The 13,159-nt window shown below is 41.1% G+C and overlaps 1 protein-coding gene across 1 annotated transcript in view; it reads left to right on the top strand.

Moving 5' to 3' along the window:
- LOC137638564 (enolase-phosphatase E1-like) overlaps positions 1-3,634 on the top strand; it is a 50,419-nt gene extending 46,785 nt beyond the window's left edge. The window contains exons 6-7 of the mRNA XM_068370735.1: positions 1,006-1,253; positions 3,083-3,634. Coding sequence (XP_068226836.1) covers positions 1,006-1,253; positions 3,083-3,312 — 478 coding nt within the window. The 3' untranslated portion in view covers positions 3,313-3,634. The remainder of the gene's footprint in view (positions 1-1,005; positions 1,254-3,082) is intronic.
- The last annotated feature ends 9,525 nt before the right edge of the window (positions 3,635-13,159 follow it).

Genomic DNA, 13,159 nt, shown 5'->3' with positions numbered 1-13,159 from the left:
GTCTGGAGGAAAGGTCAAATGGCTGGCTCTTTTTCTCTTTCCCTGTGCTGGATGAAGCATTCATACCGTTACACACTAGGTCTGACATCGATGCTGGAAAGCTACATTTCTGATTACCATTCTTTTTATACTGGATCTATAAGTAGTAGAGGTGGGAGGATGGAATGAATAGCTATCATTTGCCACGTATTTCATTCCAGAGTGTGTGTCCCCTTCAGGGAGAAATATACTTTCATTGATCAAGTACTAGGTATATAACTAAATACTGGCCAGTCCATGTCAGTCTACCCACCTCTATAATGGGTTGATATGGGGTTGCTGGCGTCATGTCTTCTCCTGTATGGAAGACTAGGGAGACTGGTTTATACTAGGAAAGAAGAAGAACCAACCAGTTCGGTTCTAGACTACCTACTCAGCCATAAGTGAGTGTCCCTATTTTAAAGTACAAAAGGTTTGTATACTGATAGGAACAAAATAAATGTAAAAGGCAATTTGTATTTTTCCTAGGTACACAAGCCTAACTCCTTCAAAATCAAACTTCCCTAGGCAACCACCCTTTTCAGGCATGAGCCAAAGGTAAAAAAGGTGTCGGTTGTTAACTACCTTGTTGACAATTTCAACAGCCATTCCAGCTCTGCCGAAGACTGTTACCATTTTAAAGGACACGTGTTTATAGCTAAGAAAGATGCAAATTAGTTTTACAATTTGTTATATTCTATTATTAAGATTTAATTTTTCAGTTCAAGTAGTCTGGTTAAATGAATAAATGATAGAAATTTGCACAATAGAAATCGGTGTTAATTGAACTTATTCATTAATACTGTTTTGCATAATTTTAATTTCCTTTAACAATGTGATACCTGTATCTCGCAATCACATAATGTTTAGCAGTAGCTGTGCATAGATAGTGTAGCTAGAAAACAATTTTTGAGATATATAAATCTCTTTCTTCCCTGATTTTACTTATACAGTACATTTTAATGGTCTTGTTTTCCTGTCTTTCAGGGACCCTATTAATGTTGATTTACGAGGTGGTAAAAAATTAGGAATATTTGACTTGAAGACTTTAGAAGAAATCAAGTCGAAAGGTGAGGGCTCCTACATTGGGGAGAATGTTCTCCCTGTGTGGCAGGCAGTCCATCAACGAGAAATGCAGCTCAGTGTCACTCATCCACCCACCAATGCCTTTCAGGAAATGATACAGTGGACCAAGCAAGGGAAGCTTTGGACATTCCCTATAGATAACGAAGTTGGTAAGTATATTTCCACAATATGCTATATACAGTATTATCCTTTTTGTTCTCTTCTCACCTAATTCAAATTTATTTTGCAGAAATATTGTTGTTCATCATGTTGGAGAGAGGAAAATTTCCTTTAGTTTGGTTAAACAATGTTGTGATAATAATAGCTATAGGCTTCATTTTGTTAGAACTTGTCACTTTTTAATATTTTAGGAAGAGAAACAAATACAGTTGTCAAAAAGGACATTTTAAATATTTAACTTAGCCGGTGAATATATAATAGCTTTAATTTATATATTCACCGGGTAAGTATATTCAAAAATTTATTTTATAATTAAAATATCATTTTTAAATATTTAACTTAGCCGGTGAATATATGAATTAAAGCTATTATATATTCACCGGGTAAGTATATTCAAAAATTTATTTTATAATTAAAATATCATATTGATGTAGGATAACTGTCTCCTGGCTGTAGCAAAATAATAGTTCATATCTGGGGTATTTGGTGTATGTATAGTTCTGCTACTTGTAGACTACATCAAGCAAAAGATCTTGGGTTCCAATTCTACTTAGACATAAAATAATGTACTTCCTGTGTCATAAGATGCACTTTTTTCCAGAAAAATTCCCCTGAAATTCACCCCGCATCTTAACTCCAAGATAAAGTTGTATAGAGGAGTTTGACAACTTTCAAACATCCCAATAATGACATACAAACACTCCCACTTACCAGACATAAGATATATGCCTAAAATTATCATTCATATATAATAAATAAATGTATTTTGAATGGAATTTCTTCAATTAATAAGGCAACAAGATATTTGCTTTTGTTTTGGTGATGATCTGATACTCACCAATGCCATCTACACGCAAACATGCTAACCAATGGTATCCAAGCCAATGACGCTAGTATGTATTAGTTGTTTATGCAGTATTTATATTTTGTAATCAAGCATTATTTTGGTAACAACTTTGTTGCATAAGTTCCGAAATAATACTGATAGTTGTTACTGAACAAAACCCTGAAGAAACATCTCACTGCAAGTTGAGTGCAGTGTTACAAAGTTAGCCGTAAACTTACTAGACCTTGATTCACACAAACAGTAGAAAGTTGTACTTAGTGAAATTTCTAGAGAATTTTCATTTGATCAATAATTAATTTTGTATGAAAATTTGTACATGAGGAATTTGGGAAATATCACTGGAATTTTACTTTTCTACCAAAATTTGATTAGGAATAATTAGCAATAATGCTTTCATGTAAACAAATGCTTGAAAACATTGTTATGCATGGTGGTAACTAAGGCAGGTTTAGTGTTTTTTTTATATGAATATGTAATGAAATTGGAATAGCAGGTGTTCAGCTAGTTAATATTTACCTAACACATTTCATAATACAACCAAAATATATAAGATTTAACTGCCGGACAAAAAATCATACTAGACTCGTAGGAGCAATTACACTAGTAATTACTGCTATGATAGGTTGTAAAATCCTCTTTCTTTTTTTTACAATAATTACTTCGTTAAATATAGGGTGCATCTTACCACTTGTAGCGTCTTATGACACGGAAAATCTGGTAGATTAAGAATTGATGGCAATTAGTTGATATCTAGAAATGTCACTTAGAGGTTTGGGTAAAAAAAGTATGAAATAAAGAGTGGTTAAAAATTATTACTTGGCTGACCTGTTTGGAGAAAACATGAATGATGATGATAATCTTTGGTTAATTTACCGAGTAGGCTTAAATACATTTTTGGATATTACTGTATTTTTAAGTTGTGTTCATTAAAATACACTTGATTGTTAATTCTCTTATTTTTAAAATTTTCAGGTTTAGAGGCAGAAAAACAAATTGGATTCCATGAGCATGTCTTTTTAGAACACCACTTAGAGGGCTGGTGTCCTAAACGAGGACCTGTGAGACATTTTATGGAGTTAGTTTGCACTGGGTTGTCAAAAAATCCATACTTGTCAGTGGAAAGAAAGAAGAGGCATATTATGTGGTACAAAAACTATTTTGAGTCAAAACAAGAGGCTTTGAAGGAAGTTGGTGCAATGTAAGCTCAACTGCAATAAAATCCAGTACAGTTTATGTAAGAAAAATAATTTGTCAGGTCAAAGCATTGAAGGGACATCAGTAAAATTACTGTAAAAGGGACATAGACCTAGAGGATAAATAAAAGAATTTGGGAGCAGAAAGAGGAAAAGAAAGGGTTAAATACATATTTAGTGTTGAACAAGTCTAATATATTTATGTACATGTTGCTGACTGTCGTACAGTATGGACGACATCCCCATAAAAGTTAAAAGTTTTGTAGAATACATACCTGAAAAGTATGGTGTAAAGTATGTAAATAAATTCTAAAAGTGTTGTAGAACCCTTTTTTGGTTGCAATTTAATTTGCCTGAAATAATGTAGATGACATACTGGTAAGTTACTGCAATTTATGTTATCTTAAGATCCCCATTGTCACAATGACAATCGGCTTTGATTGCTATGTATGTCAGATCTGATTGAAATTGAAGTTATCTATGCACTATTCACATAATCTGATTCAAGCTCAACCAATATTCTATCAAGTGTGCTCATAGCACTACTGTATGTGTTAATGTGCTATCTGTGGTATCATTGGGAGCTGCTGTGACAATGGGCAAACTGAAGAAAAAACAGAAAATGTGTTAATGAGCTATAATATCTCATGATGCACTGCTTCAGAAGTTAAAACTAGAACCTGGAGATTTGATTTGATTACTTACATACAGACGAAGAAACTTGCTTTAATTTTCTGTAGCCGAGTACGCCAGTGATGATGATCAATTGCGTCCGTATCTCCAGATAAACCCAACAATCTTGCATTGTTAGATTACTGCTTAAATAATGAGTTGACTCTACACATGCATATAGATTTACTTGAGATTCAGATGTTCGAAGCCAACTATCGATGTGCGGATTGGGTCATACCTACCCATCTTGAATGTGATTATAGTAGCCATCCTTTTATTATAAAATAGAAGAAAAAAATATTGTTAGACTACTAACAAGGTCCTAAGGTGAACTAGGTGATGACTTACAGCTGCAGTTCTTCCCTTTATTTCATATATGGGAAACTCCAATATTATAAATACAAATTCCTAGTAGCAACCACATTCTACCACCAATAGAGGGGGTAATGTCATCAGTGCACCCATTGGTGGTACTTTAGTTGTTACTCAAGGGTCTTTGCAGTGTTCCTTTGGCCCATAGCTGTTATATCCTACTTTACCTCTGTTCCTACTTCCTTTCTTTCATGTTGCACTCCAACCACTTATAACGGCCTTACAGGTCCGATGCTATGATATATAACTTATCCCCCCCAAAAATCTTAAATCTACATTTTAGCCTTTTGTTTATCTCTGTTCCTTTTTCCTTATTGTTGTCTAACTTCTTATTGTTGACTCTTGAGTGCAACAAGAGAGTTACCCTTCCCTGATCATATGAGTGCTGAATAGCCTCCCCAGTCACAGTACCAAGCGACTGCTACCCCTTTAACTACAGTTTCTTGAATTTCAACTTCCTCAATATTCATCATTTGTTTAAAAACAAACCATTCAAGTGAGTCACAAAAAGTTTAAAAATGGGAATTCATGATCTTAAACTATTACAATAATTAATTAACACGATCAAAAGTGCTTATTCTTTGTGTATTGAATTGTGATTTCTCATCCTCAGATTTTTCATAAAGATATTTGTTACCTTGTTTTCTCATACCTAAATAGAAGTTCTTGGTTTCTATGTAGTTGTAACATTGTATAAAAAGCTGCAAATTCTTTTTACTTATGTGCTTCCCTTATACTCTGTATTCATTTCCACCATTCAGAAGTTTGACCTTATTACCATCTTTGTTGCTTCAGTATCTACAAAGGTAAGTCTTTATATTGATTTTCTTTCCTGCCCAATTCACTGAAAAAATCGAGACTTCGTGGAAACAAAATGGAAGCTTCTCTATCTTGCAAATTATGATATTTTAATTATAAAATAAATTTTTGAATATACTTACCCGGTGAATATATAATAGCTGCAACTCTGTTGCTCGACAGACACATACAGTAAAAACTCGCCAGCGATCGCTATACAGGTTGCGGGTGTGCCCACCAGCGCCAACTGTCGGCCAGATACCACTCTCGATGTAAACAAAGACTCAATTTCTTCTCATCCCACTGCGTCTCTATTGGGGAGGAAGGGAGGGTCGTTTAATTTATATATTCACCGGGTAAGTATATTCAAAAATTTATTTTATAATTAAAATATCATTTTTAAATATTTAACTTAGCCGGTGAATATATAATAGCTGATTCACACCCAAGGAGGTGGGTAGAGACCAGTTAAATATGTTTACATCGTATAAGCTAAGAGTTTTTTATTTCATTTTGACAGTTATCAATATAACAAAACCAAAATAAATAGGTACCTGGTAAGGAAGTCGACTTAGACGATTACTCTGCCTTGTAAGTACGTCTTCCTTACGGAGCCCAGCGATCCTCTTAGGATGCTGACAGACCCCCAGGAGCTGAAGTATCAAGGGCTGCAACCCATACAACAGGACCTCATCAAACCCCTAATCTGGGCGCTCTCAAGAAATGACTTTGACCACCCGCCAAATCAACCAGGATGCGAAAGGCTTCTTAGCCTTCCGGACAACCCATAAAAACAACATTAAAACATTTCAAGAGACAGATTAAAAGGATATGGAATTAGAGAATTGTAGTGGTTGAGCCCTCACCCACTACTGCACTCGCTGCTACGAATGGTCCCAGTGTGTAGCAGTTCTCGTAAAGAGACTGGACATCTTTCAAGTAAAATGACGCGAACACTAACTTGCTTCTCCAATAGGTTGCGTCCATGATACTTTGCAGAGATCTATTTTGCTTAAAGGCCACGGAAGTTGCTACAGCTCTAACCTCGTGCGTCTTAACCTTAAGCAAAGATCGGTCTTCCTCACTCAAGTGTGAATGAGCTTCTCGTATTAACAATCTGATAAAGTATGACAAAGCATTCTTTGACATGGGCAAGGATGGATTCTTAACCGAACACCATAAAGCTTCAGATTGGCCTCGTAAAGGTTTAGTACGAGCTAAGTAGAACTTAAGAGCTCTAACAGGGCATAAGACTCTTTCTAGTTCATTGCCTACGATCTCCGATAAGCTGGGAATATCGAAAGATTTAGGCCAAGGACGAGAAGGTAGCTCATTTTTGGCTAGAAAACCAAGTTGCAGAGAACAAGTAGCTTTTTCTGACGAAAATCCGATGTTCTTGCTGAAGGCATGAAGCTCACTGACTCTTTTAGCCGAGGCCAAGCATACCAGGAAAAGAGTCTTAAGAGTGAGATCTTTCAGGGAGGCTGACTGTAAAGGCTCAAACCTGTCTGACATGAGGAATCTTAGGACCACGTCTAAATTCCACCCAGGTGTAGCCAAACGACGCTCCTTAGTGGTCTCGAAAGACTTAAGGAGGTCTTGCAGATCTTTATTGTTGGAAAGATCTAAGCCTCTATGCCAGAAGACCGAAGCCAACATGCTTCTGTAGCCCTTGATAGTGGGAGCTGAAAGGGATCGTCCTTTTCTCAGGTATAAGAGAAAATCAGCTATTTTGGCTACAGAGGTACTGGTCGAGGATACGGAAACTGACTTGCACCAGTCTCGGAAGACTTCCCACTTCGATTGGTAGACTCTAATGGTAGACGCTCTCCTTGCTCTAGCAATCGCACTGGCTGCCTCCTTCGAAAAGCCTCTAGCTCTCGAGAGTCTTTGGATAGTCTAAAGGCAGTCAGACGAAGAGCGTGGAGGCTTTGGTGTACCTTCTTTACGTGTGGCTGACGTAGAAGGTCTACTCTTAGAGGAAGACTTCTGGGAACGTCTACTAACCATCGAAGTACCTCGGTGAACCATTCTCTCGCGGGCCAGAGGGGAGCAACTAACGTCAACCTTGTCCCTTCGTGAGAGGCGAATTTCTGCAGTACCTTGTTGACAATCTTGAATGGTGGGAATGCGTAAAGATCCAGATGTGACCAATCTAGGAGGAAGGCATCTATATGTATTGCTGCTGGGTCCGGGACTGGAGAGCAATAGATTGGAAGCCTCTTGGTCAGATAGGTTGCAAAGAGATCTATGGTGGGTTGACCCCAAGTCGCCCAAAGTCTCTTGCACACATCCTTGTGGAGGGTCCATTCGGTTGGAATTACTTGACCTTTCCGACTGAGACAATCTGCTAGGACGTTCAAGTCGCCCTGGATGAACCTCGTTACTAGGGAGATGCCTCGATCTTTTGACCAGATGAGCAGGTCCCTTGCGATCTCGTACAACGTCAGTGAGTGGGTACCTCCCTGTTTGGAAATGTACGCCAAGGCCGTGGTGTTGTCCGAGTTTACTTCCAGCACTTTGCCTCGAAGGAGATACTCGAAGCTTATCAAGGCCAGATGAACCGCCAAAAGCTCCTTGCTGTTGATATGCATGCTCCTTTGACTCGAGTTCCACAGACCTGAGCATTCCCGACCGTCCAGCGTTGCGCCCCAGCCCAAGTCCGATGCGTCCGAGAAGAGAACGTGGTTGGGTATCTGAACTGCCAGGGGAAGACCCTCTCGTAGGCTGATATTGTCCTTCCACCAAGTCAGACAAGACTTTATCTTTTCGGAAATCGGGATCGAGACCGCCTCTAGCGTCTTGTCCTTTTTCCAGTGAAAAGCCAGATGGAATTGAAGAGGACGGAGGTGTAGCCTTCCTAGTGAGACAAATTGCTCCAGGGATGACAGCGTCCCTACCAGACTCATCCACAGCCTGACCGAGCAGCGTTCTTTCTTCAGCATCTTCTGGATGGAGAGCAGGGCTTGATCTATTCTGGGGGCCGACGGAAAATCCCGAAAAGCTTGACTGTGAATCTCCATCCCTAAATACAGAATAGTTTGGGATGGGACCAGCTGCGACTTTTCAAAATTGACTAGGAGTCCCAATTCCTTGGTCAGATCTAGAGTCCAATTGAGATCCTTCAGACAGCGACGACTGGAAGAGGCTCTGAGAAGCCAGTCGTCCAAATAAAGGGAGGCTCGGATGTCCGATAAGTGGAGGAATTTCGCCACATTCCTCATAAGCCTCGTAAACACGAGAGGAGCTGTGCTTAGGCCAAAGCACAGGGCCCGAAACTGGTACACCACATCTTCGAAGACGAATCTCAGAAAGGGTTGGGAGTCTGAGTGAATGGGGATGTGGAAGTAGGCGTCCCTTAGGTCTAGAGAGACCATCCAGTCTTCCTTTCTGACCGCTGCTAAGACTGACTTTGTGGTCTCCATGGTAAACTTCGTCTTTGTGACAAAGACATTCAGAGCACTGACGTCTAGCACCGGTCTCCAACCTCCTGTCTTCTTTGATACTAGGAAGAGACGGTTGTAAAACCCCGGTGATTGAAGGTCCGAGACTTTGACCACCGCTCCCTTCTCTAGCAAAAGAGACACTTCCAGTTTCAGGGCTTGTCTCTTTTCTTCCTCTCTGTACCTGGGAGAGAGATCGATGGGGGACGTCGCTAGAGGGGGTTTGCGTACAAAAGGGATTTTGTACCCCTCTCTGAGCAACCTCACAGATTGTTGATCTGCGCCTCTCTTCTCCCAGGCTTGCCAGAAGTTCTTGAGTCTGGTACCTACTGCTGTCTGAAGTTGCGGGCAGTCAGACTCTGCCCTTAGAGGACTTGGATCCTTTCCTCTTCCCTCTCTTCCCTTCGGCACGAGCACCTCCCCTGCTGGAGGCTCTGCCACGAAAGGGCGGGATAAACCGAGACGCTGGAGTGTCTATCCTAGGTCTAGCAGACAATGTAGGCAAAGGGGGAGCTTTGCGAGCCGAGGACGCAACTAGATCGTGGGTGTCCTTCTGCACTAAAGATAAGGCAATTTCCTTAACCAAGACTTCAGGAAACAGGCACTTGGACAAGGGCGCAAAGAGTAGCTCAGATCTTTGGCATGGCGTCACCCCAGCAGACAGGAAAGAACATAGAGACTCTCGTTTCTTCAGGACTCCGGACGTGAATGAAGCGGCAAGTTCGTTGGACCCATCACGGACGGCCTTGTCCATGCAGGACATAATGAGTAAGGAAACATCCTTATCAGCAGAAGAGATTTTCCTACTCAGGGCTCCTAAACACCAGTCTAGGAAGTTAAAGACTTCGAACGCCCTAAATATACCTTTAAGAAGGTGGTCCAGGTCCGATGGTGACCAACAAATCTTCGAGCGTCTCATGGCAAGGTGGCGGGGAGAGTCTACAAGACTTGAGAAGTCGCCCTGGGCAGAGGCAGGAACTCCCAAGCCGAGAACTTCTCCCGTGGCATACCAGACGCTCGATCTAGATGAGAGTTTAGATGGGGGGAAGGCAAATGCTGTCTTCCCTAAACTCTTCTTGGTCTCTAACCAATCGCCCAACAGCCGCAAAGCTCTCTTGGATGAGCGAGAGAGAACGAGTTTAGTAAAGGCAGGCACGGTAGCAGGAACGCTTAAGACAAACTCCGACGGCGGCGAACGAGGAGCCACAGAAACAAAGTGGTCAGGGAACAACTCCTTAAACACAGCCATGACTTTTCTAAAGTCTAAGGATGGTTGAACTGCCTTATGCTCATCAAGTTCTGAAGGTTGATCCTCAGGATGTGGTTCAGCAACGTCCTCATCTGACAGTTCCTCATCCGATAACTGATGAGAAAACGGCAAAGGTGTGGGCAACGTTTGACTCGCCGAGTCCGGTCGCACTGGTGCATACGTGACGGAGCCGGACGCAGCGTCATGGAACTGCTGAACAATCTGGAAACTGTCAACAACCACAGGTGCGCGAGGACGCACAGCGTCCACCCGAGACTGTTTAGACCGTCTGGGTTGTGCAGTCAACACCATACCGGGTTGCGGAGGTTGACGCACCGCGTCAAAACAAGTCACCTCTGATGGTTGATGAACGACCTGAACGTCAACAACCACATCCGCGCGTTGCCTAACGTCAACATGCGGCTGGAAATCCACACTGGGTCGCATCGGTGGAGGTACAACCCCAACTGGTTGACGCGAGAAAGCTACCTCAACGTCAACAGGACGCACAACAGATCGCTTGGATGGTTGCTGGCCAGTAGGATCAGCGGCAACCTTCTCTGCATTGTAGTCCCCCATCAAGGACGCAAGCTTGGACTGCATGTCTTGCAGTAACACCCATTTAGGGTCTACGGAAGCAGGTGCGGTAACAGGCGGGGTGAGCGACTGAGACGGCACAACTTTGCCTCTCTTAGGCGGCGAGCAGTCATCAGATGACGGCAACGGGTCCGAACTGTCCCAGTGGCTACATCCGGGACGTTGGACTTGTCCTGAAGGGACCGACTGACGCTTTAAAGGTCTGGAGACCTTGGTCCAAGGTTTCTTACGAGAAACACCTTCGGACGACGAGGTAAAAATGGGCTCTCTCGTCTTACGTTGGTAGGGGCGATCTTGGAGAGATACGCCTGATACCATAGAGGGAACGTCTGTTCGCTGATCAAGGCCTCTCAAACCCATGAGTCGTACGACATTGCTTCTCCCCTGGGCTTGGGAGCTTGAAAGAGGTCCCGGACTAGGAGGACGACAGGCACGAACAGACGAACCCTCGAGCGCAACACTGTTCACAACACTTTGCGTAACACTAGGCACTTTGACACTATCCTTCGTGGCACTTTGGCACTTGAGTTCCTTAACATCCGCCATGAGTTGATTTCGGTCACTTGCTAAAGACTCAACTCTCTCCCCCAAGGCATGAATAGCACGCATCATGTCTGCCATCGACGGTTCCTGATTGCTAGGAGGGGGGTTAGGAACAACCACTACAGGGGAAGGATTAGGTTCAGGGGCATGTGGAGAGGAAAAATCTACCGACCTAGAAGAACTTCTCCTTACCCTATCTCTCTCTAGTCTGCGTGTATATTTCTCAAATTCGAGAAAATCAAATTCCGAAAGGCCCACGCATTCCTCACACCGATCTTCCAATTGACAGGTTTTACCCCGACAATTGGAACAAACAGTGTGAGGGTCGAGAGAAGCCTTTGGAAGACGCCTATGACAGTCCCTAGCATTACATTTTCTGAACTTGGGAACTTGTGAAGGGTCAGCCATTTTGAATTAGTCAAGGGAAAATTCCAAAAAACGATCTAAGTCATCAACAATTAATCCGATCCAAAAAAGAGTTCAAGGATTTATTTGAAGAAAAACACCTGTACTGCGAAAGCTCAAACCAAATTAAAGTACTTCACCAAATATGATGGGAAAAACTCCAGGTTCAACAGCGAGTAAAGTACGTCTTGTCGACACGTCGACAGAGAAGAAATTGAGTCTTTGTTTACATCGAGAGTGGTATCTGGCCGACAGTTGGCGCTGGTGGGCACACCCGCAACCTGTATAGCGATCGCTGGCGAGTTTTTACTGTATGTGTCTGTCGAGCAACAGAGTTGCAGCTATTATATATTCACCGGCTAAGTTGAATATTTAAAAAAATATTGTTAATGTAAACATCTCTCATTTAAGAGGTCTCTAACAGTGTAAAGGTACATAAAATTTCGGTTTTGTTTCTATTGTATTAATATCTTGATAACTAGAAAGGAACATGCCTGAAAAGGGTTATTAGAAATATTTAGCATGTAGTTTGAAATTAAGATTATAGCAAGATTAGTACTGTATCTGCAAGGCAGTGGCATTTTTAAAAATATAATTTTTTTTTTGCTCTGACAAGCTGAATGAGTCATTAACTACTAGGCAAACTATATTAGCTTCTCTAAGATCATGAATAGTTTCTTAATACATGTACAGTAGTGGCAACAGATCATATTGACATTAATTTTTTTTGCTTTACAGTGATTTTCACAAATGTTAATCATGTTTGGAATATAAGATAGGAATGGGTTACAGGTATACCTGATATTAAAATGACATTCAGTCTTTTGAGTGCAGAAGTTGTAATTAACGGTAATGTGTATCCAATGGTATGTAGTAGTGTCACTCAATGGCTAGAATCTAATATCACTGCAGTAGTCTGCTGTCTTGCAAAGTGAATAGTGTATAGTAGGAATAAAATTGTTACACAACTTTTAACATTAATCCCATCATACTGCTTTTGTTGGTTGTGTTGAAGGTTAATGCATTGGCCAACCAGGTAGCACACACCGCATAGTTTATGATGTACAATATCCCTTTTTGGGCTCAAGCCATGACATGCTGATGGAAGATTCCTTCAGTAGCTTCCTAAGGGTATATTTGACTACTTCATGGCTATCTCACCCAAAAATAGATTTTTCGCTTCGCTCAAAATCCGTTTTATATGCAGTATGGTCAAAGAAGGGAGTATCCTGATCAAGTAGGACAGGGCAAGTTAGGCTAAGGAGGGATGTACTGCATAAGAATTTTTATAATTAAAACTATACTTTGCATTTTGATCTTCCCAGACTGAAACATTCTATATGTATTACTAGGTATGCAGTTAATTCTAACAGTCATACCTTTATCACAAGGGGCTCAACTGCACAGTATTCTAGAAATTTTATTCCAGCTGTGATCTAATTGTTGAATGACCCTCCTAAACAGGCAGTCAAATTGGTGAAACTTAAGAAGTTAAAACGTGAAGAGAATGTATTTATGTCGAACAGGCTGAAATAAGTATCTCTTCATCGTTTATATATGAAATCTGTTTTATATCCATTATTCATTACTTCTCTTATATTTCATTTATTTCCTTTTCTTACTAGGCTATTCTTCCCTCTTGGATCCCTTGTGTAATAGCATCTGCTTTTCCAATTAGGGTTGTAGCTTAGCTACTAGTGCACTCTACTTAAAGGTCTTTGCAGCATCCTTCAGCCCTTAACTGCAATCCTTTTTAAGCCTTTGTCTAACTATTCCT

The sequence above is a fragment of the Palaemon carinicauda genome, chromosome 3 (assembly GCF_036898095.1).
Source record: "Palaemon carinicauda isolate YSFRI2023 chromosome 3, ASM3689809v2, whole genome shotgun sequence".
In the NCBI taxonomy this organism is placed as follows: domain Eukaryota; kingdom Metazoa; phylum Arthropoda; class Malacostraca; order Decapoda; family Palaemonidae; genus Palaemon; species Palaemon carinicauda.
The sequence above is the reverse complement of the archived record's forward strand: the minus strand, read 5'-3'. Positions and strand labels throughout refer to the sequence as shown.